Raw genomic sequence first — 27,126 nt, 5'->3', positions numbered from 1 at the left:
CTGTGAGCAGCACGACAGCTGGTGCCTGAGATGCCTGTCACATTCAACAGGCAGTGGCCCTGCCCTGCAGATTGACAGCCTGCTGATGTGGGAATGCATCAGGGAGAAGGAGGCTGGGTGGGAGGTGGGGAGGAGAAAAGGAAGAGTCCCATGGCTGGGAACATGTGGAGCAGACTCATCTCTGACAGCAGCAGAGTCCCTGTGCCAGGATTCACATGCTTCATTGCACAGTGGCCTGTGAGTGGCACACCGGGGTGTTAGTGCCATGGAGACATATGCCCAGCTACACAGTGGGTCATGAGCTGTGCACAACTGCCTGCTAGTGCCAGGGAATGGTGCACACCTGCCTGCTAGTGCCAGGGAATTGTGCACACCTGTCTGCTAATGCCAGGGAGCTTTCAGGGCACTTATGGCCCATTACAAGATGCTCCTTTTCTCCATAAGAGCCTTGGTCTTCTGCAAGCTGGTGAGAGCCCAGTTCTTCTTCAGTGAGACCAGACACTGCCCACGTCCCAGCCCTCTGAAAGCAAATGGAGAATCTCCGTGCCTGTGTGGGTTCTGTGCTTGGCAAGGCACTCAGCAGCCCCCTCTCTCTGTGATAGGTTTGGTAGTGTCCATCCTTGCCTGTGATCTCCCCCTTCTCCCTCCAGCCTTACCCATATTATTGGCTTTGCTGCCCAGTCACTCTCCCCTGCAGCCGAAGCCCTGGGCTCTGTCTGTAGCAGCCTGATCATGTCTTGTGCCCTTTTTGCAGCATATAACAGCCTCTGTCTGTCTGTGCAGTGGTCCCATCCCCCACCCTGTAACCTGGTACTTTCAGAGCCCTGTCTCTAACCTTGGCAGCTCAGATGCTTTCCCAGGGGAAGTTTGCCCTGGATTGTGCTTGAGTCTGCAGCAGGGAAGAGGCCTCTAGGGTGGGAGGGGGAAGCAACAGCAGGCTGGGTGCTCATGGGGTCCAGTGCAGCTCAGCAGGGCTGTTTGGGAATAGGGCACAGCTCAGCATGGCTGGGGAGTGCATGGATTCGGTGGCAAGCTGGGCTGCCACCCATGGGGGGTGTGGAGGCAACCCAAGCTCCTGCCTTCCTTGGGGCTGCAGCCCCTTTGGACTCAGGAAGAGCAGGTGGCACAGGGAAGGGTGATTAAATGAACCTGGCTCTTGGTGCGTCAGATCCTGCTGTCTCTGGTTCAGCTCCGGCACCGTCTCCTTGGCACCTTAGCCCTGATGTGGCCTTGCGCTGGTCTCCGTTCCATGTGCAGGGCCCGTTTCTCTTCCAGCTTCGTTCCTTGCTCCTTCCCTTTGAATGAAAGCCAGTGACCCAGTTTCAGGAGTGGAACGTACTGCGTTGGCAGCAGGGAGCCGAGTCTTCCAGTGCCACTGCTAATAAATGACTCCCTTTCCAGCAGCTGTGGCAGTCTTTGTTCTTCCCCACCTGAGCAGGTCCTGGGAGAGGACGCAGGCGGCAGGCCGACCGGGAGTGCAAGCAAATCAAACAGCATGGAAATTAAATTCCTTTTCACTGTTTAATTCAATTTCTTCCCAAGTGCAACAAGGAGCTTTGGAAGCAGAAAGCCCAAATGCTAAAGACGTTCGCTCCAGTGCTGCAGGTGAGGGAACTGTTGTTCCACCTTGGTTTTGCCTTGCTCAGGGTACTGAGCAGGGAAGAAGAGGGCCGGTTTCACTGGATGAGTCTCATATCCGAGCCTGGAAGGATGTGCTGGCGTTGGTGGAATACGGAAAGGTGAGCTCCTTGGAAGCCACCAGAAGAAGCCCTGTTTTGGCGTCTTTGCAAGGAGGATTGTAGGTTGTGACTGTGGTGAGACAGCAATTGTGGAGGGCAGTTACAGCTGTTTTTTTGTTGGAGAAAAGTTGAACATCTTTCACCTGGTGGTTGTTGGCCAGAACTTTTAGTTCAGGAAGAAATGATATGCCATCTCTAGTCATTACACATCAGTCACCAGCGCCACGCTTCTCTCATTACTGTGGAACGGTAGCATGTCAGACCTGGCCAGTGTCCAACTGGCTACTCATTCTTGAGCCTTCACACCTGGTATTAACTGGTTTCCTTGAAGAATGGCCGTCATCCAACCTTTTCTTGTTGAAACACAGCATTTAAAAAAAATCCATGTTGGGAACACCCCCTACACAATACCCTGTACAGTGGGGTGGGATGCTTCACACCTCCTTGCCATCATGGTGCTTCCTAAACTTACCAGATTTCATTGCTCTCTCATATGCCATCATCCCATCCCCTTAGTCTGTCACAGCCAGCTGCTTTCCCTCAGCGTCACAGCCAGCTGCTTTCCTTCTTCCGTGGAATGAAAGCCCATATGTCACCCTGCGAGTGCCCATGGTGATTGCCAAAGCTGGGTGGGACCGGGCCATTCTGTGTACCAGCTGAGGCCATTCTGGTTGATAGACCTGTCCTAAATGTCCATGAAGGTACTGATCATCCCAGATTTGTTAGTGCAAGATCAAGGTCAAGCAATGCATCTGGGTCAGCAGTTGCTGGGCTTGATGGCATGGCTGGGGGCTGATTGGAGGCCCACGGACAAGGGCTGCTCCTTACCAGTCCTGGAAACACGAGTGCTTGTACCAAGCAGGAAGGTCCCCATGAGCGAACATTACTCCTCCAGATGGGGAAGGCTCTCAATACGGGTGGCCCATCACAGCCTGTCTCCAATGCTGGTCTGTTCCTGAAGACTCTTGGCTCAGTGCTGCAGTTCTGGGCTATCCTTTAGTTGGGCTAGGATACCTGACAGCAGTATCATTCTCCACCAGTGTAGTTGCTGTCAGTCTTCTCCCCTCTGACAGGGGTGATGCATGCCTACCCCTGCTCAGAGAACCTGCTGCAGCTGGAGACCTCAGCATCACCCTGCTAATGCTCTGGGAGCCCTGCTTTGGGCAGCTGTCAGGGTGCTTCAGCCTCTATGCAGCTGATACCCCTCCCGCAATCTAGAGGGCTTGCTTGCCAGATTGTTATCGACCCTACATTAACTGTGGTGGTTGTAGATGTTGTATCCAGGTAGATCCCATGACCTGCTTTCCATCCTCATTTTGTGGAGTCCTAAGCAGACCTGGCCTTTGAACTATGAGGGAATTGCACTGATTTGGGAGTGTGAAAGTTGGCTGTTTGGCCCTGACAGACACCGGTACCCAGTGTTTACCTACGGTGGGATCCATGTGGACAGTGGCTCAAGGAATAATGGTTCTGAGAGGGTCAGTGCCCCCTCTTTCCAGCTCCCATTCTCTTTGAGTAAGTTGGCTCTAAACATGTCCTCGAGTGTCACAGGTTTGGGTCCACTGGGGACTCTCCCTGTGCCGGCATCTGTAATCAGTGGTACTGTGCACTGCTTAGCCTATCTACAGCGGACTAGGTGACGGAGACCCTCATCCAACATGGTGGCAGCTGCTTTTCTCTGTTGTCGACAAAGCTTGGGGTGAGAGATCCTGTCTCTTCTGCACCCATCTGTCATAATTGAGGCCAACAAGGAGATGGAGCCCAGACGGAGCTACTGAGCACAGGCACTGCCAGGATTGTTGTGCCAAGGGTTACCTGATGCCATACTCTTTTGTCACATCGCTGCAAAATGGTGTTGAGAGCAGCTGAGCTGTGTGCAGCAATTCCCAGCACAGGCGGAGAGAGGCAGCACTTTGCCTGCTGCGACGGAGATGGTAGGGCCAAGACAGGGAAGTCGAGACCCATAAGGACCCCTGCTCCACATCACTCTTGCTGCTGGTGGAGCCAGCATCACCACCCTACAGACCAGTGTCCTCTAGTCATCCCCTGAAATGGCTCAGCAGCAGATGTACAAGCTCCCCGTGCAGTCCTGCACAATGCCTCTGCTCTGACCTGGAGACACCCACCTCGAAGGATGAGCTGTACCAGTCATTCAGTCTCCATGGCCCAAAGGCCTGGATTGAGACCATCAATTTGTTTCCCACAATTTACACTCATGACCAGTCTGGACTGGGTTCACTGGGTGGCTTGACAGTGAAAGGCTTCTGGAGTGGAGTGGGTAATTGGAGTATGAAGCTGGCCACAAGCTGTCAAGGAAACTCAGGCTGCGGCCACTAGTGGACTTGGTGTTTCTCTGCCTTTGCCCTGTGCAAACACTACCAAGGCACCTCTGCTTTGTACATGTGTCTGAGGGGTAAAGCAGGGAGAAGCGGGCTCTATTCGTGTTCCTCCAGGGAGGAGAGAGCTCATTTGCAGAAGGACTTGCTGTCTGGCAGAGGGCAGCTTCTCAGCACCCTTATTAGCCAGATTGCAGTCCCTTGGCCACGGTGGCTACTCTGCTTCTGGCCTGCAAGCTAGTGTGTCCGGAGCCAGCGTGGGACGTCTAGGCTCCCGCAGCGAGCAGGCTGGAGGGCTGAGTACTAAGTTGCAAGGTAGCTTCCTCCAGGCCACGTCTAGCTCACGAGGACCCAGTGTGACTGGGGTTGATAGCACGGCTGGCTCTGGTGCCCCCACCCTTTCAGGACTCCCTGACTACATACGGCAGCAATTCTTTCTCTCAAGCCTGGCTAAGATGTATATTTTTTCCTGATTAGCCTTGTCGCTAGTGATTAATTGGCTCTTTTCTCTTCTTCCTGTTTTGAGAGGTTTCTTCATGCACGAGGGAGGAGGGATGAACTCAAATGCCTTCCAGCTATGCTGCTCAGTGTCAAGAATGGGAGCAGGTGCCATGACCCCCACATGGCCTGGTCCCTGCCCAGGAGTCTGATGGCAGCATAAGCCCCATCTGCGTCTCCACCACAATTGCACCTCAGAGCCACTGCCGGAAGGAATAAATGGTGGGTCATCGCAGTGTCTTCCTCTCAACCCTCTTGTTTATTGTTTCTCTTAATCCCACGAAAAAGCCAGAGGCAGAGCAGCCCCGAGTCCCTCGTGCTGGAATGCAGCGGCGGAGCTGGAGAAACGTCAGCACATCTCCCAACACCTCACCCACCCACAGCTGGCGAGAAGCTGGGGGCTAGGCCCATCTGCTGGGGCACGATGAACTGAGTCGTTCCGGTAATTAATCCCTCACAAACATTGCAGTAAAATTCTTTCTGTAATGAGAAGCATCGAGGTCAAGGGAGCCGGCGAATTTGTCCTGTGCCAGCATCAGGGGAACCCATGGCAAGGGGTGGCTGCTGATCCATGAAAATGGAAGAACGGAGTCATTAGGAGCCTCTGTGGATGATACCCATTTAAACCCTTCATTGCAGAGGGCTGTGATAGCAAGGGTCCTGGGAACTCAGGCCGATCGTGTTATATGACAGTATTTCAGGCTATGTGCCTGCTAATCAGCTTTGCGTTAATAGTGATAGCATCCTCCCTTTATCTACAGTCTTTTGGCTCAAAACATTAACTTCCACTTTGCTAAGTGATGGAACAGCCATATATTGAAGAGTCATGCCTCCCCCTTCAAAGGGTGCAACGCAGCATCCGTTGCACAGCTGCTCTCACCAGCAGTTTGGAACAAGAAAATGGAGATCACCACTAGGGACAGAGGTGAGCTATACCTGGTCTGTGGAGCTGGACCGTTCGCAGTGGTGGCAGATGACAGAACAAGGAGCAACGAGCTCAAGTTGCAGCAAGGGAGGTTTAAGTTGGATACTAGGAGGGTGGTGAAGCATTGGAACAGGTGACCTAGAGCAGAGGTTCCCAACCCTCGGGCCGCGAAGGGTTGGCTGCTGTTCCACAGGAGGGTTGGCTACCAGACTGGAAGTCTGGAAGTGACCGGCGTACTGCGGACCGGCAGCAAACCCTTTTTTTTATACTGAGTACTCCTTATAAAAAAGGGTTGGCTGCTGGTCTGCAGTACGCTGGTCCGCGGTCACTTCTGGTCTGTGGTTTGCTTGTCCACGGTCTTAAAAGGTTGGGAACCGTTGACCTAGAGAGGTGGTGCAATCTCCATCCTTGGAGATTTTTAAGACCCGGCTTAACAAAACCCTGACTGTGATGATCTAGTTGGGGACAGTCCTGCTTTGAGCAGGGGGTTGGACTAGATGTGACCTCCTGAGGTCCCTTCCAACCCTCGTTTTCTATGAATCAGTGACCTGTGTTGGAATTTTCACAGAGGCAGGAAAGCCAACTCCTCGTTGCTTGAACTGCAAAGCTGGGGTGAGGATAGTTAGCCAGTATAGCAGTTTGCCAAAGGATGTGGTTGAATGCAGAGTCTTGGCAGTGGGGACTCTTTCTGCAACCAGCTCTTTCTGCCTTGAGCTTGTTGGGTTTGATGCAGGGTAACTTCTCTCGTCCACGTGATTGTAACGGTTGCTTAAATTCCATGAGTGTGTGCAGTCACTGGTGAAGTGTGGCGGGGTTTGTAAGCACCGGGAGGGCCAAGCCCACCCATCTGCCTCATCTGAAGGGTGGCACTGCTGCATAAAAACTGGGTAGCAGGGTGCTCCCTGGTGCTGTGCTGCTGGGGTCCAGCATTGCCTCCATGTCTCTGCCAAATCAGCTGCAGCACTGGGGAGTTGTAAAATGAAGCCTAGTGGTGGTCTCTCTGATGGTTGGAGACCTCTTGACCTTACTGCTGATTGCGTTGTGACTGTGGGCAAGTCCCTTCCCCTCTCTCTGCCTCCATCACTGACCCCCAGACCTCAGTTACCTGTTACCCACTGCTGTAGCATGCTTTGACATGCTCAGATAGAGCATCTGCATCACTGCTGCTATTGCCCTGGCTCTCCCCTCCACGCAGCAGGGAAGGAGGGCATGGACATGGGGTTTTTGGTGGTGCTGTTGAAGGCAGACCTTGAGATCTCTGGCTGTCACAGTGGGCAGGGCTTGGCAGCTCTTGCTGAGTGCCAAAATGAGGGCTTGCCCTCCGCATCCCACTGGTCCTCTGAGAATGAGGAGGTGTTAACACATCCTGAGCTCCCTGCTATTCGGTGCCAGCGAGGGGGTGGTGGACTGGGGACCTGGTGCCAGGGGCAGAGGGAGGCAGGCCTGACCGCGGCACCTGTGTCACTCTGAACGCGGCATGGGCCTGAGCCTGCTCCAGGGTTACTTCCCTGGCCTGCTAATGGTCTTTAGGGTAATTAGGAAGGGCTCCATTATCTCCTCAGCCACAGAGCTAGTGTGCCGGCTCTTCTTTATCCTGGCCCCAGCAAGAGCACCTTTGGGAGGCTGCAAGAAAATGAATAATGAATTTCAGACTGGCTGTGAATTGGTAATTAATCACTCCTAGAATTAATTCCAGACAAAGCCGGTGAGAGAGGGGGTGGCAGAGGAGGGAGCAGAGGCATGGGAGGTGACCCGGGCAGCCAGGGGAGGGTGCAGGTGGCTTCCAGCTGGGTCTGAGGGAGGCTCCCCACCCCTATGGCCTAGATGGGAGCAGAGCAATGGGAGAGAGGCCTGGGTTAGGGAGGGGTTGTGAAAGGGCAGCAGTGGCTGCTGTGTGAAGAGGAAGCCTCCCCCAAAAACGAGGGGCTGGGGCTGTGCACTGGCTGGGGGTGGTGTTGGGAGAGGCCGAAGGAAGGCGCATGGGGCTTGGTAGCTGTGTCAGAGAGCAGGCAGTAGTAGGAGAGCTAGCTGGGTCCAGATGAGGAGGCTGAGGCCTCTCAGTGAGGGGTACTGGCAGGCCGTGGCATTTGGGAGGCATCACCTGGGCCTGGAGGCAGGTGCAATGACAGGGACACGGTGCAGCTGGGCTGCATCATGTGTCTCAGCAGGTGGGTTTTGCACCTGGCTCTGGGGTGCGAGGGGATGTATGTTGGGTGGTGGGAGAGGCTGGGAGCTGATGTGCATCAAGTGTAAATGCAGCTTGTGGGGTGACTTGTGCAGCAGCGTTGTTGCAGGACAAGAAGTGTGCGGTGCTGCTGAGTCTGTACATGCTTGGGGAAGAGGGCAGGGGGCTGTGCTGTGGTGGCTGTGGGGCAGGATGTGCTGGGTGTGCACACACTTGGTGTCCGTGTGTGGTGGTCGCTGTGTTTGGGTGGGAGATGTGCAGTGTTGGCAAGTGTGTGTGTGCGCGCGCTTAGGGGTGTTCGTGTGATCTGTGCAATGTGTGCGCCTGTGTGTGCATTCAGGGGTATTGGTGTGATTTGGGTTCTGTGTGTGTATGTGTGTGTGTTCGCATTCAGGTGGTGTGATCTGTGCAGCCTGTGTGTGTGCATTCAGGCATTGGTGCAATCCATACAGTGTGCATGTGTGCGCACTCAGGGGCAGTGGTGCGATCTGTGCAGTGTGTCAGTGCTGAGTGAGGCCGTGCATGTGCGCGTGGAGCAGGGATGGAGAAATGGCCTCAGCCCCTGGCTGCAGCATGTCTCTTGCTCCTGCTTGCATGTGTAAGCTGTGGACTGGGAAGCAAGGGCATGCTGCGTGCTGGGGAGGGGTGCTGAGCATCCTCTGCTGATGCTGGCTTGGGGAGGGCAGCGGTGTTTCCCAGACTGCCCTTTATCCTTCCTACTTGAGCTGACATGAAGACCTTGGGAATGGGCTCTGGCTGCCAGCTCATCCCCAGATGGCTGATGGGGAGCTCTGGCCTGTCACTGTGTGGGGGACATGCTGGCTTCCTCCCTGCTCTGTTACCTCCCCGACTACGCACGCTTCGCACTTGCTCCCTTGTCATCCTTTTTGACGGACAAGGCGACACTCATCAACTTCAGCTCCTCTCTCCTTCCCCTGCTCCTTCCCTCCTGTTTCCCTCTCCTCTTCCCGTGCGATCAGTGATGACAGGACCGCTCCAGCCAGCCGAACATCCCTGGCACGACCCCATACATTTCACTTGTCTTCTTGCATCTCGCCCTTCAAACTAAGGCCATTGAGATTCTGCTTCCTGATCCAAACAAAAGCTGAATGGATCCGGGTTTTCGCTGCTGTGCTCCACCCAGTGCTTTCATCATTAATGCCCTGGCCCTGGAGAAGCTAATAACAACCAGTCTGTTGATTAAAAAATTAATTAGCACCACATTTCTTTGTTGCTCTCCCCTGCTAAGTGTTTCTAACAGGGGGCAACTCAGGCACTTTGCAGTTGAAGCTCTGAGCCTTTGTTGCTCCCTCCCATCACGGAAATGGTCTTTCAGGTTTAACTGCATTTACATGAGGGTGGCGATCGGAGGATCGGACACCTGTCTGGATGGGCAGGATGGGCTGGGGCTAGCCAGGGGAGGGTGGGAGCAGCAGGGCAGGGGATGGGGTGGTGGAAGGAGTGCTCAGAGAGATGCAGCACAAAGCCACTGTGGGGTCAGAAGGGCACAAGAGGGGATGTGAGGGAGGCTTTAGGATGAGGTGGAGTTGTTGGACTGACCTTGGGGCTGGGGGGATGTGTGGGCAGTGAGATTCGGCTGCGGGCAGGAGGCTGAGAAGAGGAATGGCTGAGCAGACCTGGCAGGGAGCTCGGTAAAGCACATGGACAGCAGGTGGAGTTACAGCTCCAGGCAGGGAGCAGACAACACCGCTGCCTGTAATACTGACCAGGCTGGGAGCTGGGTGCTGGCTGGGCAGAGCATACTGGTGTTGCTGGAGTCTGGCTTGGGAAAGTGAGCCCCATTTGACTCCCCTGTCATCATACCCCATCCAGAGCACAGGGCTTCTGGCTGCACACAAGCTCCAGGGGAGCATGCAGGAGGGGATGCGCTTGGTCAGCATTGGGGCTTGGAGAGTCGCCAGGTGCCGTGTGAACCACGACCCACCAGTGGCAAGTGGATAGGCTGCTTAACAGTCTCGGTGTTGCCTTGTCCACTCTTGCTTTGTCCCTGTGTCTGGTTGGCTGGAGGATCTCCCTGTCTGTAGAGACGGAGCTGGTACTCCAGCTGTTTTCAGGACATTGGTTTCTTGGCCTGAGCTGTGGTCAGGAAATGGCCCCTTTCAGAATTTTGCAGCTGTCTGACTGAGCGGGGCAGAGGGGTCTCCTGGGTTGGTTGGGTCCTCAGCTCTTAACTCGTGTTCAGGAAGCTGGCCTGGTGTGCAGGTGAGGAATGCAGCCTGAGCGCCCTTAAGAGAAGTAAGGTAGCAGGCTGCTGGGATGTTGCCAGCAGGGCTGAGAATTGCAGCGCAACTGCTGGGTAACCAGGTATCATGATGGTCAGGGCTGCCCGGGTGTCTGCTTCCGATACAAAAGGAATAGGACAGGCTTGTGCGACCTCCTGTGCAAAGAAGCCTGTCTGACGGGGAGCCTGTCGCTGGATTTCTGTCCTGCGGGGCTCCACCACAGCAAGAGTTTGATCCTGGTCTGAGTGTGATGTGGGGCCCAGTGCTTTCCAGGATGGAACCCACAATGACAACATTTGTGAGCAGGGGACTGGGACCAGTGAAGGCTGTATGACCTGCACTTGCTGTGGTCAGGAGGGCTACAGCCCTTTTCACTGCTAAGAGGGGCAATCCAGGGTGTCTGGGCCTTATGGTAGAAGTGCCCATTGGGAGGGCTGGAGGAAAAGAGGATGAAGAGGGAGGAAGCCATGTTGGGAAGGAGATGCCAGGGGTAGAGGATGCAGGAAAAGGAGAGGAAGGGCCCCCAGTGAGCTGTGTCCTTCCAGCAGCAGTGGGTGGCCTAGAGCACCTGGCGTCTCTGCGGTAGCTGCAGGAGAGAGGAGGGAGATGCATCCAAAGGGCTGTTCTCAATGAGGCAGGCTCTGAAAGCTGCCCCTGCTTTCTCCGTGCCTCTGCTTCTCTGACCTTCTCCCCCTCTCTCCCTCTGTATCCCAGGCGCTGATGCTGGCGGACGGAGACAGCACCGGGTTCCTGTACTGCCATTTGCCCTTCCTCTCCTCTCTGGAAAAGAAAGATGGAAAAGCCACTGCATATCTCTGTGAAAACTTTGCCTGCTCTCTGCCTGTCACCTCCACCCAGGAGCTGCGCAAGCTGCTGCTGCTGTAAGATGTCACCCTCCCTCCCCCCTCAGCCTCCTCTGCACCCTGGCAAACATGGAAGAAAATAGGAAAGACTATGTAGACGGTCATGGTATCTGTACCTGGACAGGACAGAGGAGCCTGCAATAAAGGCCTCATGTACACAAGCCACCTCCTGGATTGTTCTCAGCACCGCTGACGCAGTCACAACCAGCCCCTGCTCTTCTCTCCCCACCCTGTCTTCTGAGTTGATTCTAGCCCTCATCCGTCCATGCCACGATTGCCCCAAGAGCCCTGTCCAGTGAGGTCTGATGATGTCCCCGTGGCCATGGCCTGGGGAGTCCGTTCTCATATCTACCGTAGAGTCAGGCTTGAAGAGTCCATGTGCCGTGGAATCCAGCAATAAGGTATAATACGGCAGCTCCTTTTATCTGCTGCTGTTTTGCAACCTTCCCCCAAATTTGGGATATTGCCCCCAAATTACACACAGGAAAGCTGAGGCACAGAGCGTGTCACCTCCCCAGGACTTCACTGCAGGGGGCAGGATGACAACCCAAGAGTCCTGACTCTCCACTCCCTTCCCCAGCCGTTGGGGTTCAGCTCCCTATGGGAGGTCGTGAAAGGCAAGGATGGGCATTGCGTGGCATGGAAGACATACACTGAAGCAAGGGAAATCTCTTGCGCCCTTCTCCCACGTCTCCAAGGTCAAGTGTTCTGTCACCCTCTTGAAACATACAGGCGACTCCGTCACAGAGGCTTAGCACTGACAGACGTTTCTGTCCTCCTATGAGATTAAAGGTAAAAGATTTTGCCTTTGTCTCAGGGCTGAGAAGTGCTGCCCTGATCCACCCATCACTATGAGAGGAGGTGGAGGGTGTCATCAGCGTCCAACTCCAGTGGGCTACAGGCCCTGTGTGGTGCAGAGTTTAATTGTGTGCATCAGTTTTTCAGAGTCCATAAGGTGACCTGCTGCTGCTCTGGGCACGCACGGGGGCAGAGAGCTCAAGGTCCCTCTTGCTACCAGTGCAGGACAGACCATGCATCTGGCTGTGGTTCAAGGCTGTGGTTTCTGCCCCTGGTTAAACCCTGTGTCTGCTGGTCTCTGAGGGTATATCTGTACTGCTCTGGTATGGTGCCAGGAATGCCATGCTGAGCCTGTGCCATGAGCAAGGCCCCGTGAGGCCTCTCGGCTGCGCAGCTGAGGACACGCAGCGCCACACTAGGGTGGCAATGCCACTTCCACTGCAGGATGCAGGTTTGTAGAGTGGGCCTGGCATGTCTTGGTGTGGCGCTCTGACACCACCGGAGCAGTGCAGACCTACCCTTAGGACAGCAGAATCAGGCCCGCTATAAAGCAGCCTGGATTTGATACAGCTTCAGTGGTCTGAGACCCTGGCTCTGTGAGCCTTGCTGTCTCTTGGCATGATAGTGCCAGTCTCAGAGTCCCAGTTAGCTCACCAGAGGCAAGCCTGGCTACAAGGAGGCAGCCAGGCCTGTGGGACTGGGGAGGGGGTGGTGCTGGTGAGTGGAGGCAGTGACTGCTGGGACAGTGATGGATGAAGACTGCAGCAGAAGTTGAGCTACCTGCATCTGGTAAGCCCAGCTGTTGGTCTTGGTGTGTTATCTGGCCTCCCTGCTGTGGGAGGAGGGCTACCATGGAAGGATGCAGCTAGATAGGGGCCAGCTGGAGGAATCTCTAGCAGACAGGAAGCTTCAAAGCCACCAGGAAGCCTGAAAGAGCTGCTAGGCAGTGCTGAGGTGGCAAAACTGTGCCTGATGATAGGGGAGGGCTATGTCATCCAGCAGGCAGAGATAGAGTGTGATCCAAGAGGTGGAAGCGAGACAAGCTTCAACTGCAAATCGTTATGCTGTGGGTAATTAACCATACGATCAGGGGTGGAGGCTCCAGCTCTTGGACTGGTTGCATCAAGATGGGACAGCAGATGAGGGAGTGTGAGGCATGAAGCTTTGTAGAATAAGGCTCTAAGGCAAAGGTTTCCAAACCATGGTATATGTACCCCTGGGGGGACACAAGACATCTCAATGAGGGTACATGGGAGAAATTGTGTAATGGCAGATTTAATTTTCATTATAATTGACATTTAAGGGGTTAAAATATATAAAACGTGCTGGTGGGGGCACCCGGGCAGTTGGTTAATCTGGAAGGGGGTATGCAATAAGAAAGAGTCTGGGAACCTCTGCTCTAAGGAGCTCAGGGGGCACCCTCTAGTGACTAAGCACCGCAATAGCTTATTTATGACTTCCCCGGCTCTACCCAGCACTTCTTTTGTTAGTCTGTGGTCTCATTTTCTTGCTTAAATCCTCTGCAGAGTTTAGGCTTTGGAGAGCACTTTACAGAGGTACTAAGCCCCTGAAGCAGCCACTGCCTTCAGTTGTGCTATCCTCAGCACCTGTGAAAGCCAGGCCCTCCCTACCCCAGTTTTCCCAGCAGCAAAGCAGGGTAAGATGTTACCTGGTGTTTGTTTCCAGAGGAGTGCTGACAAAGCTGCTGCCTTGCAGGGGCCAGGAGCCCTAATTAACTCCTGCTGCAAAGTGCTCCAGCATCCTTGGGTAAAAGGAAGGGAGTCCTGCAAAGTATTTCTACTGGGGCTACCACCCGCTGGCATTTGTACTGCTCTTCCACCCTGGTTTTGTTACTGTTTGGTCAAGAATCAGGTAATTGGTCACAACCCCTCCTCCTTCCCCTCCCAGGATGTTGGGCAGCTCATTAAAACCCAGCATGCCAGCTTCAAACAGCAACTACCCCTCAGTGATGCTGTTCTGTAAACCAGGAGAAGGGAGGAAAGGTTTACTGATGGCACGCGATGGGAAGCAAGGGTGTTGGGCGGGATCACGGGGCTGCCGGGAAGGATCGTGCTGTAGCCTGGTTGGTGGGGTAGCTGGGGCAATGGGGGGTGGGTGGGTATGAGACAGGCATGGAGGGCAGCAGTGGTGGGTGGGGGGTCTGAGGTGCACAGGGCAGCATCAGGAGTATTGGGGAAGGGGATCTGAAGCAGGAAAGCATGGGGCATATAGGGTGTAGTGGTGAGGGGGGGATGCACGTTTCAAGTCACGGGCATCTGCCCACGTGCTGACAGGGCACCACGTGGAGGCGCCAGGCCCAGGGCTGTGCAAAGCAGCCTGCCCAGAACATGGGGTTTCCCTTTGATTGTGACTGTCAGTCGCCCACGAGAGACGACTGGTGTTTTACGTAGACAGGGACTGTAGGAACAGGTTCTTCAAATCAGCTGAACACCAAGCTTCATGGGGCTGTGGCTGACAACGTACTCGGAGACCCAATTTAAGGACAGGAGAAGCATCAGGGCAGGAACACAGGGCCCTTCAAAACGGGTAAATGAATCTAGGGCAGTGGTTCCACGCTGTTTCAGACTCAAGACACCTCTTGGCAAATGCCAGCTTTTAGTTTTCACTTGTTTTTTGACTACAGAAAAATAATAGAGCAATTCTTCTGTTGCAGAAACTCAGGAAGACTACAGCAGGTCAGATAGTTTTTCATATAAAGATTCCTATTTGAAATCTCTGGGTTTATCTCACAGTCGTGTTTGCACACCTAACAGTGCTACCATTGGGGCTAGATACAGACATTCACAAAGCACGAGGTGGAAGTGATCTAAGTTAAGCGGTTTTCTGTAAGTGGCGTAGTTTAGGTCGGTAATGAACAGAACACGCATTTGCCCTTTGGTGCGGGGGGAAAATCTAAGATGGGATTTTGCTATTTTTTAAACCTGACTGTGTGCTGAACTTCTGTTACGGGTATAGACTGGTTTCTGATCACTTAAAAGTGTAATGTCTGTACCTGGCCCGTGGGGCATCCTGCATAACCCTTGAAAGGATCTCAAGGCACCCAGTTGAGAATCATTGATCTAGGGAACTGGCCTGTATTTGGCTGCATTGTCATCAGCCAAAGGTGTGAGATCACCAACCCCAGTAACGTTATGCCTGATTGAGAAGTGGCTGATGTCCTGTGCAGATGGAACTCAGGGAGGTCCAGAGGGATAAAGCAAAGCTATAGGAGCAATTGCACATTAGTTTTCAAACCTGCATAGGTTGGTGCTTTTGAAGCGTGTCACCTTAGCAGTTGTCTCGTGGCCCCTGCGTCCCATCTCCTTCCTGCCCCGGGGGGGATTTTTGCATGCCTAGAAAGCAGTGGAAATTCAGGTGTAGGAAGCTACATTCAAAATCCATTTGTGCATCTCTACCTCTGCTTACCCAGCTATTTTTCTCTCTTTTCCCTCTTCTCTCGCTTCAGAAAGCAACAAATCAAGGGCAGATCCCAGCGTTAATGTTCACTTCAGGTTGCGAAGAAGTCAGACAAGTAAACTATTTGGGTTCCTATAGCAACACCAGGTAACATTTCTGAAAAGCCCCCGAGTGACTTAGGAGCTAAGCCAGTTTGAAAATGTTACCCTTCAGCACAGCTACCCATTCTGATGTGGTATTTTTCCATGACTGGATTGCTTGTAAAATACATGACTTAATATGCAGTGCAGGCAAGGTTGCTGATTGGACATGGCTGATGGGACATAGCTGCTGAAGCATGAATGCAATGAGAACCTGGAGCGTTTGCATCCAGGTAAATACTAGTGCTGTGGTAGCTTTGCAAGGTATGAATGTGGATGATGTAGATGGGTGCCAAAGGTTGCCTCCACCCCCACCATGTCCCAGCTCTAATTGGGGGCTGGTAATTTGGGCAGGGGAGTCAAAGGTGGCCTGAACCAACCTAGCCCTATCTGCCCCTGGGAGGACCTTTGACCCTGCAGTAGAACTTGGGGTTTGCTAACTCTTTTCCTTGAGTGTGCATGTACACAGACATACTCTTGCTGCCTCCTGTGTGCCATCACCAGACAGATTTTGGCTCTTTGCAGAGTGACAGATGAGTGTGCATGACATTTGCTGATTTATTTTCCTTTCTGATTGGCCGAAGCAGTCCCATGTGACTTAAGCACCAGGCTGCAGCTTATCTAGTTGCTCACTGCTCTACTAGATGGTTCCCAACTCTTGTTAAGAAGAGGTATGCCTGATCTAATTTGCTCTATTATAATTGGGATGGGACTGGTTTCACCCTCCTGGCTCTGACAGACCCTGGAACCAAAAACTAACCTTGACTTTGAACCTTACTGCATCCTGGTTGGAAACCTCCTGTCTCTTATTTAGCCTTTTTAAGCAGGTGCTAAGGCTACATGTATAGTCATGCAGGTACGTGGTGTATGCAAGAGATGATGCAGAGACGCTACAGTCTAGGGTTATATTGGGAGTGGGAAATGAAGCAGGAATTTGGTGCAATAAATCATTATGGCAACACAAAGCAGCTGTGTTAGGTAAGCTGGACCATACCCTGAGCTGGGGGCCTTGCTGCACTCCAGCAGGGCTAATCAGTTCTGTTTCTGTTCGAGTCACTTGGAACAGGGCGGCACAGGGGAGGTGACATGGAGGTTGTCCCTTGGTGTTTTAGTTTGCCAGGCTCTATGCCATGGTCCAAGCAATGCAGTCATTTCAGAGAGCTTTTGCTTCTTGATTGCCAGTGCTCTGGGGGCGGTAATGAAGTCGGGTCCTAGTGCTTCGCTTAGGAAATGTTTGCAATGCTGAAAACGAAGCACTTTTGATGGAGCATTGCAGACTGCTGAAGAGCTTACATTCAGAAACATAGGTATGCCGCTTCATGGGAAGCAGGGTTCAGGGATTTTCTGCCCTCTGGTTTCACTCTGAGCTGGGCTTCCTGAGCGCACTACGTCTGCTGCAAGCCACCTGGCATCTTGCTGAGCTGCTGCAGTGCTTCATGGAGGATGTTGTTCAGCTGGGGAGCCAGCTCCTAGAGCAGTGGTTCTCAGCCTCGGTAGACTCAAGGTCCCCCTTGGAAAATGCCAGCTCTTGTTTTTTGACTGAGACAAAATAATAGAGCAATTTTTCTGTTGCAGAGAACTCAGATCCCAGCAGGTGAGAATGCTTTTAACACTATAGATTCCTATTTGAAATCTCTGGGTTTCTCCTATGCATCATATTTGCACCACTATCCATGCTAACACTGTATGGTACCCCGTGGCACTCTTGAAAGGATCTCAAGGCACCCTAGGGTGGTGTGGCACTCTGGTTGAGAGTGGCCATCCTAGAGGAGAATGGCAGCACAAGGCACTGGGCCTTCCATCCCTGTGATGCTCCTCGGTGGCATTTTCAGATTAAATTTTCTTCAGATTTTGGATCTTAGGTGTTCCAATGGAAAGTTATTTTACATGGAAAACAGACCTGTCTTGTGAAGGAGAATATGAAGCAGAAACCCCAAATTTTCACCACTGGTCAGCTGTTTCAACTGAAAATAATAAGAGATGAAGCTGATCTGACACCCAATGTGCCACAGACCTCAGAGGGGGCAGGATGAAGCAGAGGAAGCTGGCAGTGAAGCTGGCAGTGCAGCCACAGCTCAGTGCCTGAGTCTCTGCGTGATCAAACTATCCCAAAGGGGACACAGTGCAACTCGGCTATGTCACAGTTCACTGGCTGGGGAGTTGGCTCAGACCCAGGTCGGACCCAGAGAGTGGTAGTTGATGGAAGTCAATCATTGTGGTGTGCTGCGACCAGTGGGGTCCCCCAAGGCTCTGTCCTTGGGCCTGTACTCTTTAACATCTTCATTAATGATGTGGATATTGGTATCAGAAGCGGACTGGCCAAGTTTGCCGATGACACCAAACTTCAGGGTAAAGTGTCCATACCTGAGGACAAGTTGGTGATCCAGGCTGACCTTGACAGGCTCAGAACATGGGCGGACGAAAACTTGATGGCATTCAACTCCGAAAAATGCAAGGTACTCCACCTTGGGAAGAAAAACCCACTGCATGCTTATAGGCTTGGCAGTGCTACGCTTGCTAGCACCGCAGCCGAAAGGGGCTTGGGGGTCATGGTTGATCACAAGATGAATATGAGCTACCAATGCGACGTCGCAACAGGTAAAGTGAGCAAAACTCTGGCTTGCATCCATAGATGCTTCTCAAGCAAATCCCAGGATGTCATCCTCCCACTGTACTCGGCCTTGGTGAGGCCGCAGCTGGAGTACTGCATCCAAGTCGGCTCCACAATTTAAAAAAGATGTGGAGAAGCTTGATAGAGTGCAGAGGAGAGCCACGCACATGCTCAGAGGTCAGGAAAACAGGCCTTAGGATGAGAGGCGGAGAGCCATGGGACTCTTCAGCCTGAAGAAGCACAGGCTCAGGGGTGACCTAGTGGCCACCTATAAGTATATAAGGGGTGCTCACCAGGATCTGGGGGAACGCCTGTTCACCAGAGCACCCCAAGGGACGACAAGATCAAATGGTTACAAACTCCTCCAAGACCGTTTCAGACTGGACATAAGGAAGAACTTCTTTACTGTCCGAGCCCCCAAGGCCTGGAACGGACTGTCGCCAGAGGTGGTGCAAGCACCTACTCTGGACTCCTTTAAGAAATGTTTGGATGCTTATCTTGCTGGGATCCTTTGACCCCTGCTGTCTTCCTGCCCCTGGGGCAGGGGGCTGGACTCGATGGTCTTCTGAGGTCCCTTCCAGCCCAAATGTCTATGAAATCATCTCAGCAGGAGTTTTTATGAGACCAACACCAGCATTATGGCAGCTCTGGATTCAGAGTTCATTAAAAACTGCTCACATTATTTACTGCACATAGATCTGAGGGAGACATTTTTAATAATCTCTTCCATCCAGGCAGAGACGGGATGATGTCTGTAATGACATGAGATCCCTTTGGAGGAATGTGAACTTTATTCTCGCCCTCCTTCCCCCTTTCTGTTTGCAAACAGGCAAGCACAGTGCTTTCAAAGTCTCTCTGATATTGTCAGGCTCCCTTTGGAAAACAGGCTGCTTTTCCCCCCTTGTTTCCTCTGCCAACGAGAGATGTTGTAATCTGGAGGCGTGAATGCAGGGGAAACCAGAGCTTTGTACTGCCTCTTGCCAGCTGGTTGTTTTAAGAGCTTTCCAGTGGGATATGCCAGGAATCGGGGGGTAACTGGCCAGGAGACATGTGTTTGAAGTCGAAGAGGAATTTTGCACCTCATCTTGTGAATACTTGCTTCGCCTGTAGAAGAGATGGGGGGGTGGGGATTAGGAAGAGGCCAAAGGGGTTTTTTGAGATTCCATCAGAAAATTGCTGGCACTGGCAAATGGCTGATCTCTCTTCTGCCTCCGCACCTTTGTCCTTTGGAAGTAATCTGCTCTCAGGCAGCCTCCTGCTTTCAAGCTCCACCGTGGCTAGAGCGGGTGGTCGCGTGGGATGGGAGCGAAGGCACTCTCAGAGCAACTCAACATGCAGCGCATCAGAGTGGTTTGGAGGAATTGGTTAGACGGAGGGAGGCGTTTGTTGATGGCTGTTTAGGGGGAAGCCCAGATACCTTGAGCTTGTTTTCTGGGGACGGGCCCAAAGCACAGGCCCTTTGAGCTTGCCATGGGGAAGCATCTGGCCTTCTCACACCATATAAGATACACTTGCTTCTCCGGTCTCTCATGAGCTGACCACTTCACATCAAGCTGGTGTTGCGTTGCAGCACACGGTGCTGGCTGCTGGACTCAGTGGACCCATGCAACACTGCTTCTGTCGGGTTTGGCACCAGGATCGTGCCTGTTCCTGAGCTCCCCTCCTTGCCCTGGAGGAGAGGTCCAGGTTGGCAGTGGGAGCACTGTCTGAACCCTCTCTTCAATCACGTGCTGCTACCTCTTCCAGGTCACTCTGGCTGCCCTAGTCCCTCTCACGCGCTGTCTTGTTGAATGCAGCCTCTCCAGAAGCTGCCATCGGGTAGGAGCCTGCTGTAAACAAGCTGTCAGGTTTAATTGGGCTGACCTGCTTATAGAAGAAAAGAAATCTCCTTAATAAATAAATAAAACCCAGTTGTGGCATCGTGGCTCTGGCAGCTACCACCCCCTCCTCCCCTTCCCATTGGCATGCTGTTTCCAGTGCGGGCTGCAAGCCTTTCCGATCTGCTTGCTGTGGGGGGTTAATGCCCTGACCTTCTGGGATTATTTTTTTGTTTGTGTTCTTCCCTTAACATTTAAAGGTTTCCAGTGACTTGCTCTAGCCTGTGCTGCTTTGTCCTTTCAGTTCATTAGCAGAGGAGTCCCAAGAGAAATGAGTGTTTTTGGACCATTCTTTCCCACAAGAGAGAGTCAAACCCAAAGATGGGAAGATCCTCAATTCAGCTCTGGATTTTAGATCTGTTCCGGGGTGACCCTCTTCTCCTCGGATCCGGGCTCCACAATTCAAGAAGGACGTGGAGAAGCTTGAGAGAGCCATGTGCACGCTCAGAGGGCAGGAGAACAGGCCTTGTGAAGAGAGGCAGAGAGCCAGGGGACTCTTCAGCCTGGAGAAGCGCAGGCTCAGGGGGGACCTGGTGGCTACCTGTAAGTATATAAGGGGTGCATCAGGATCTGGGGGAATGCCTGCTCACCAGAGCGCCCCAAGGGATGACAAAGTCAAACGGTCACAAACTCCTCCAAAACCGTTTCAGGCTGGACATAAGGAAGAACTTCTTTACTGTCCGAGCCCCCATGGCCTGGACAGACTCCCCGCAGAGGGGTGCAAGCATCTACTCTGGACACTTTCAAGAAACATTTGGACATTTACCTTGCTGGGATCCTTTGACCCCAGCTGACTTCCTACCCCTTCAACGGGGGGCTGGACTCAATGATCTCGCGAGGTCCCTTCTAGCCCTAATGTCTATGAACTGTGGGAAACTCAGAAACAAACTGCTCAGCTGTTCCTTATCTCTGTAATGTGCTGAAATGAACCCCCTGATGTCACCTGGATCCCCTGAGGTTTAGTAGAGTTTTAGGCCACCTCTAAATGTGACCTTTACCCCTAAGGTGCCCATCTAGTCTAAGTGACTTTCAACAAATATTTGGAAAGGGATACCATCCCAATTGTCACTTGGGAGAGGAGCCCATCCAGCTGGCAGGTTGGCCAGCTGTTGGGATGTTTATGAGCAGTCTTGAGCTAGCTGGTGTTTTCTATAAAGCCTCTGATCCTGGAGTCAGGTCACTAGAGGAGAATTTCTGCATTCATTATGAGTGAGTTTCTAGATAGAAAAATATGAAACGAGCGCCCTGTAAGGACTCACCAATCAGTCATCAAAAGAAAAAGAGCCTGTATTTTTAAACAAGGGCAAGGGGTGAGACTAGGATTAGCAACGCTGGGGTTGTATGTCCGCTTTTGCTCTCAGGTCACAGTGTTGGCACAGGGCCTCTTGGATCAGCTCATCTTGCCCGTAATCATTCCAGGAATATCCCTTTCTATATACTGTATTAAAAAGCAAAGAAACATTCGTGCAGAAACTGAAACGAACCTCATACAAAGCAGAAGGGCTGAGATCCGAGGACCCAGAAATGTTCATGTTAATGCATCTGTGGAAACATTAATTCATATCCATGCATAGCCCCAACTCTTCAAACACATGCTGCCCTCAACGCACACAGTTAATGCACCAGTGCTCAACTCCTGACATCCCCTGGCTACCAGCTAGGAATAAACAGAGCTGGCTTGATGCACTTCACACCTGACCTGCCACACGTCCATTGGAGAGGTCCCTTGGTGGTAGCGAGGGGAGGTGAGGAGCATGCCCAATGCTGCTCTGCGTGCGGAGGTTGAGAATCCTCCGTGGCTGCTTTTTAAGGATACCGAAGGGGGCGGTTAGTAGAACAACTATGTGTGTTTGGGACCGAAAGCAGGGCTTTTCTGTGCCTTCAGCCTGGTACAGTCCTTCCTACACTGAGCAACAGCAGCCCATGCCACTGCCATCCAAGGGCAAATGCGGTGGGAAATCTGCTTAGAGCCACGGGACGGGAATGTGGCTTGGAGGAAGCACGTCGAGGTGCCAATGCCTGAGTCTCCTTTATCTGCCCCCCTTGCTGCAGTACTTCTTTACATTTGAATTGCTTTTGCTGAGTTGAAAGGGGCAGGATGTCTGTTGAGAGAGGAGTTGGGTCTCTGCCTGCCCACGCTGCACTGTGGCAAAACTTCTGCACGAAGGGCCAGGCGCTGAGCTGGGGAGGGGCAGAAGAGAGAAGGGGGGCGGGGGGAAGACGCATGCCTTCCCCGCGCAGGAAGCGGATGGCAGAAGGCACTGCGATGCAATGCCTGCTAATGAGGTGGAACGTCAACTGAGACACCACCAAAAAACAAAAAAAAAATCTCTCGGAAGGAACTAATCTGTTTCAGCCCTCTGCTTTGGCCTCTGGGGACACAGCTTCTCGCTTTAACTGCACAGAAACTGTATAAAATGCTTGCGTGTAGGTTTTTTTTCTTCTTTTTTCTCTTCCCCAACCAGATGAAGACGTCAGCGTCAGCACCAGAAAGTCTCATCCTCCAGCTAGACGCCACTGCAGCAATAGGAGTTCCCAGGCACAGCTGTCAGGTTCGCCACTGCCGAAGGGCTGGGGTGTTCCCGTGGGGCGCTGCTGTGAGTGCAGAGCGTGGAGCTGGCATTGCTGGAGAGGCATGAAAGACCCAGCATCCTGCAGTCAGGACAAGAGGCATGACCAAGCCAGAAGGGGCAGGAGGAGTCCCAGCAGCTGGTGCTGGATGAGGAATGGACATCCCATGGCACCGGCAGTGCTGGGAGGGCTTCCCAAAGTGGGCATGTGGGATACATGAGGCCTCGCAACTTTGAGACGAATCTTTAGTGGGAAGTATCTCCTGAGAAGCGGGCGCTGCTGGGAGGAAGCTCCCTCCACAGGAAAGGGAGGCATGGCAAGGGGTGTCAAGCCTCTGTGCCCGCCAATGCCGCTGCCACCATCTGCATTCCCGGAGCCATGCCCCTCTGACCCAAGAGACGGAGCAGCCGCAGAAGCAAGAAGTTAAACTCGCACCAAGACGCTTCCTTCCTCATTACATTTCCTGCCAGTAACTCACCAATTTCCCTGCAAATTACGTTGATTTGCTGAAACTGTTGTTTTCCACCCCTTGCTTGTCTGCACAATTAAATTAAGGTTTTGTTGACAGCCGCGTGGACATGACAAGAAGCAGCGATGTGAAAAGTTTCTGCTCAGTGACTCACATGCTGATTGTGTTCTGTTTGTAATGGGGCTTGTGGCCTCTCCTGGGACTCGGGGCCACCGTTCCCAGCGTATGCCGCGTGTGGGTTTCAGACTGTTCATGAGCGTATCATCGGGGTAACGCATACAGGGGCCGTTCAAGTTTAGCAGGGCCACAGCTGTAATCTAAATGATCCTTGTTCAGAGGCACATTGGTTTCACTATCCATCACTCAGATCATGAAACCAATGGGGGTCTTTTCTGAGCAAAGGACCAGCACTTTGGAGGCATTCAAACTGCTGGATTGCAGAGAGGCATCCAGTGGGATTTTCCAAATGACTGAAGAGTCCATATGTGACAGGAGACAGACTATGGCCCATGGTCCCTCATGAGAAAAGGTGCCAGCACAGCCATCTAGCAACGTTACAGTCGCTTAAAACATTCAGGGCCACAAAGCCATTCCACATAGCCTGTTTTAATAAGAGTGGCATAATGTCTGATTCAGAAGGATTTTTATTTAAATAAGAGAGGAACATTGCAATGTGAAACACTGTTTATTTAACAGAAGGACATGCTATAGTGTATTATATTTTTATAACAGGGAACACTGTAGTATCTTTACTATTATAATACACTGTTTTTTGAAGGGCAGAATATCGAAGTGTGCGCCATACTAGTTTGTTAAATAAATTTACCTTTTCTGTCCCCATTTGTTGGGTTTTTTGCACATTTTTTTTTCCATCTAGCCTTCCTCTGTGAACCTATTTGGAGAAAAAGGAGTGTTCAATGCTCTCTTCAGGGCTGGAATAAAAGAATCAGGCCAGGTATTTTTCAGGAAGAATGGTTCTCAGACTGCAGTCCCTGCTACTTTGGGAGTGTGGAGAGCTGCTCACATGTTTCAACCCCCTTCCCTGTGTTTACAGCTGCTAAATTATGTCAACGGAGGCTAAACATGCATGAAATGAATCCCTGACTTATTTCTCCCTGCAAACCATTGCTGTAGCTGTCACCTGGAACTGCAAAGAGGTGAGAAGGTAACGGTGTTGCCCGCTGTCTTGATTTTTATTGTTTGGGGGATATTTGGTGTTGGTCTTGAATCCCCAACTCCTGGAATCGTGGGAATCTGCTTCCTCGTGCAAAAAGTCACTGTTGTGGTGCCAAGGACAAGCATGACAACTGTAACAGCTCAGATAGCAAAGAAAAGAAAGCCAACGCATATTAAAATCTCATGATTTAATTTTGAATACAGTATGCTGATTTTTGGGGCCTGATTCCTGAGTCTTGAAAGCCTGAGGTTGTGAATCGGTATGGTTGTGAAACGGAGGCAGAAGCATGTCTAGGAATTTGGGGGGCTCTAGGGGGAGAGGGGGTGCTAAGTTCTTCCTTCCTCGCACCCTTCTGGTGCTCCCTCTAAATCAGTGCCCAGGACTGGGGTCCCATGCACCCATATCTGGTTACGCCACTGAATGGAGAGCAGAGGTTCAGTGGATTTAGGGATGAGAAGCTCAGAGACAATCGGGTGTCTGCCCTGATTTTAAAAAGCAAGATGTCCCCGAGCTGTAATAGTGAAATAGAGTGGTGATGGGTGTGATTGTAACTTCCTTTTCCATCAATGCCAGGCCAGGACCGAGGACACTAGTCCAATGTTGGCACAAAAGCAATCTACAGAATAGTGCTTGATAGAGCCATTTCTTGTGCTGGCTCAGGGCTCATTGTTTTCTCTATCTGGGGCAGCTAGCAATGAGTGTGGGGGCTTCACAGTGAGATTTTTCACCTGTGATGAGACCTCACACAGAGGTTGGTGTCCCTGACCAAAAGCCTCAGATCCAAGGGCTGCACGAAAGGGCGTGAGAGGGTCTACTAGGTCACAGAGGTCCTCTAACCATAGGCCTGGCACTGAGGGTCTCCCAGGCCAGAGGCTTTATAGCGGAGGACCCTGGAAACACGGTACGGGCAGGCCACCTTGTTACCAGTGCCTGGCACTGAGTGGAGGGTGCTGGAGATTTCAGTGCTCACACATACCTGCCCTCCAAATGACTGCTTCGGGTTTGCAGCAGCTGGTGTCAGGAGGACTCTAGGACCTGTGTGAGACAGGAAAAAGCAGAGCTAGCTCCTGACGGTGCCTCTTTCCTTCAAGGATGGCAGATTCAGTCCTGAGAGCAATTATCCTGAAGAAGGGTCTCCACAACCCTTTACAAATGGGGTCCTTGTCATTTAGCCAGGTATCTACTAATGAGTCCCCAGGGGAGGGCTGAGGTCTGCCACTGCCATCCTGCCATCATTAGCATAAATGTCAAAGCACAGCAAGTGCAGAGACGGGGCCGGATCATACACAGAAGAGTCAATTGTGAGCATTTTGCCACGGTGTTTTGTGCTGGAAATGCCCGTTTGTTGAAACAGAGACTTTTCACCAGAATGTAACAGTTTGAACCACAACTTTTTGATAGGAAAAGGCTTCTCGAGGAGGTCTTCAGGGGTGGAGAGGAGAAGAGGAGGGAAACCAGCAGCACCTCTCCAAAATAATAAAATGCCAGGTAGCGAGGAGACTCACCAGGGATGCAGCACACAGAGCAAGGCCTCGACTGAATCTCAGGTTGGTGCCTTAAATGTCACACTATAGAGTCAGTCTCTCCTCCTGGAGCTGTTCCACTTGGTATAAATAATTAAATATGCATTGGGCCAAGGACAGCAAGAGAGAGAGACTCTATAGCCCAAGGGTTCGGACACTTAGCAGAGATAGGGAAGCCCCAGCTGCAAGTCCCTGCTCCAATGAATGTTTAATTCTATATATATATAATATCAAAAGACCTCTCAGAGTGCGTGGGAGGTTTTTTCCAGTGTGTGTGTGTGCTGCAATTAGGAAATTTCTATATACTGTGATCTAGGGATTTTTTTTTTTTAGAAACCTCAAGAAATTTAGCATGCAGGGGCACCATTTCCTCTAGCACAGTCTCTGCTGAGATGGCTCCAGGCAGCCCTGATGATCCGAAGGGGGATGGATGCCAAGGCTGAATGCGTATGTCTAGGAAGAAGTGGGGGAACAGATGCAGACAAAGCCCAAGCCACTTATACAGCCATGGGCAAGGGATGCAGAGGGGTCACCGTGCTGTAGGCACAAGGCGAGGGAAGCAAAACCATGAACAAATATCCTCATGCAGGGCGGATAAATGATACAAGCTGAGCTGTGTTGACACATGGGGTGGGCATTGCTGGATGTCCTTGCGAGTGTCCTCTGTGCTTTGGGCATTTTCTCTTCCCTTAACGGAAGCAGCTGCCCAGCACAGTTCCTCCCTCCACGCTTGTCCATAACGGAGTGGGAGAAATGGTTCACCTGGGCCCAGCCCTGCTGTCAGCTCATGCGAGTCCTGACCCATGCCACACTGCCTAGGCACGGCAGGTCTCTGCAGCGATACCTGTTTGTGTTCTGCTGGACGTAGCCCTTTCCTCAGGGAGCTGAGCCTCCGTCCAGGAAGAAGGGAAATGTCATACGCCACATTGTCCCTCTACTCAGCAGGGCGATAGTGGCCTGGAGTGGCCAGTGGCACTCTCCTGGGGCCACAAAACCAGGGCATCCACACTCCGTGGGTCTCAGCTCTCCCCTACAATCCTGGTATCATGTCTCATGGCCTGTGATGCTCCTACATGGAGACATGTCACAGAGCGGGGTTTACAACCCCTCAGGACAGAGGTATCCCGTGATGCTGCTTGTTCCCCCATCGCCCTGAGAGTGGAATAGCAACTCTCAGCCCTGAGCTCCCATGTAGCAGTGGTGGAGGGGCTAGAGAGGTCGCCACGGTGTGAATGTCGTGCTGGGGAGACTTGGACCGCAGAGCTGGCTCCTTCTGCGTGATCCTCCGCGCTGAAGAGGAGAGAGGGTACCTGCAGGTGGGCAAGGTCCAGTGCTTGCTCCTCTCTTCAGACCTAGTCCCTGCCTCCTCCCTCCATGGAACAGGCAGGGGCAGATGTGCTGCTGACCTGGCCTTTCCAGCTGTGCTAATGAGACTTCCCCTCCGACACCCCAATTAATATTCAGCAGAAAAGTCGGTGCTGTGCGGTCGGCAGCTGGTTCTGGATCTCTCGGCTTTTATCTCTCTTTGTATTGATGTTACATCAATGTGAGCTGGGGGCTTTGAAATCTGTTTGTTATTTGTGATGTCGGAGCCACAAGGGAGAGCCAGCAAAGCAGGAGAAATGGAGGCGAGGGAGGGAGGGGGCTGGCATGAGACCAGCTGGGTCGCGTGGGGGATAAGAGTGGGGCATGCCCCCCCATCAGGGACCCCGGGGTGGGCCACACTCAGCAATGTCACCCAGGCTACTTGCAAT

The 27,126-nt window shown here is 52.4% G+C and overlaps 1 protein-coding gene across 6 annotated transcripts in view; it reads left to right on the top strand.

The window, feature by feature from the left end:
• Positions 1-24,047, top strand: part of SPATA20 (spermatogenesis associated 20) — a 40,973-nt gene extending 16,926 nt beyond the window's left edge. Inside the window, exons 16-19 of one of the 6 annotated variants that reach the window (XR_009463824.1) lie at positions 10,641-10,807; positions 15,054-15,151; positions 19,877-20,175; positions 22,098-24,047. Coding sequence is in view for 1 of the 6 variants with exons in the window: in XM_019494365.2 (XP_019349910.2) it covers positions 10,641-10,807; positions 22,098-22,101 (171 nt within the window). In the remaining 5 variants the exon portion in view is untranslated. Of the gene's footprint in view, positions 1-10,640; positions 10,808-15,053; positions 20,176-22,097 lie in introns of all 6 variants that reach the window. The other 5 variants (XR_009463823.1, XR_002092424.2, XR_002092423.2 and 2 more) reach the window with 5 other exon arrangements.
• Positions 24,048-27,126: the final 3,079 nt, after the last annotated feature.

The sequence above is a fragment of the Alligator mississippiensis genome, chromosome 8 (genome assembly GCF_030867095.1).
Source record: "Alligator mississippiensis isolate rAllMis1 chromosome 8, rAllMis1, whole genome shotgun sequence".
Lineage (NCBI taxonomy): Eukaryota > Metazoa > Chordata > Crocodylia > Alligatoridae > Alligator > Alligator mississippiensis.
This window is presented reverse-complemented; position numbering and strand designations above follow the sequence as displayed.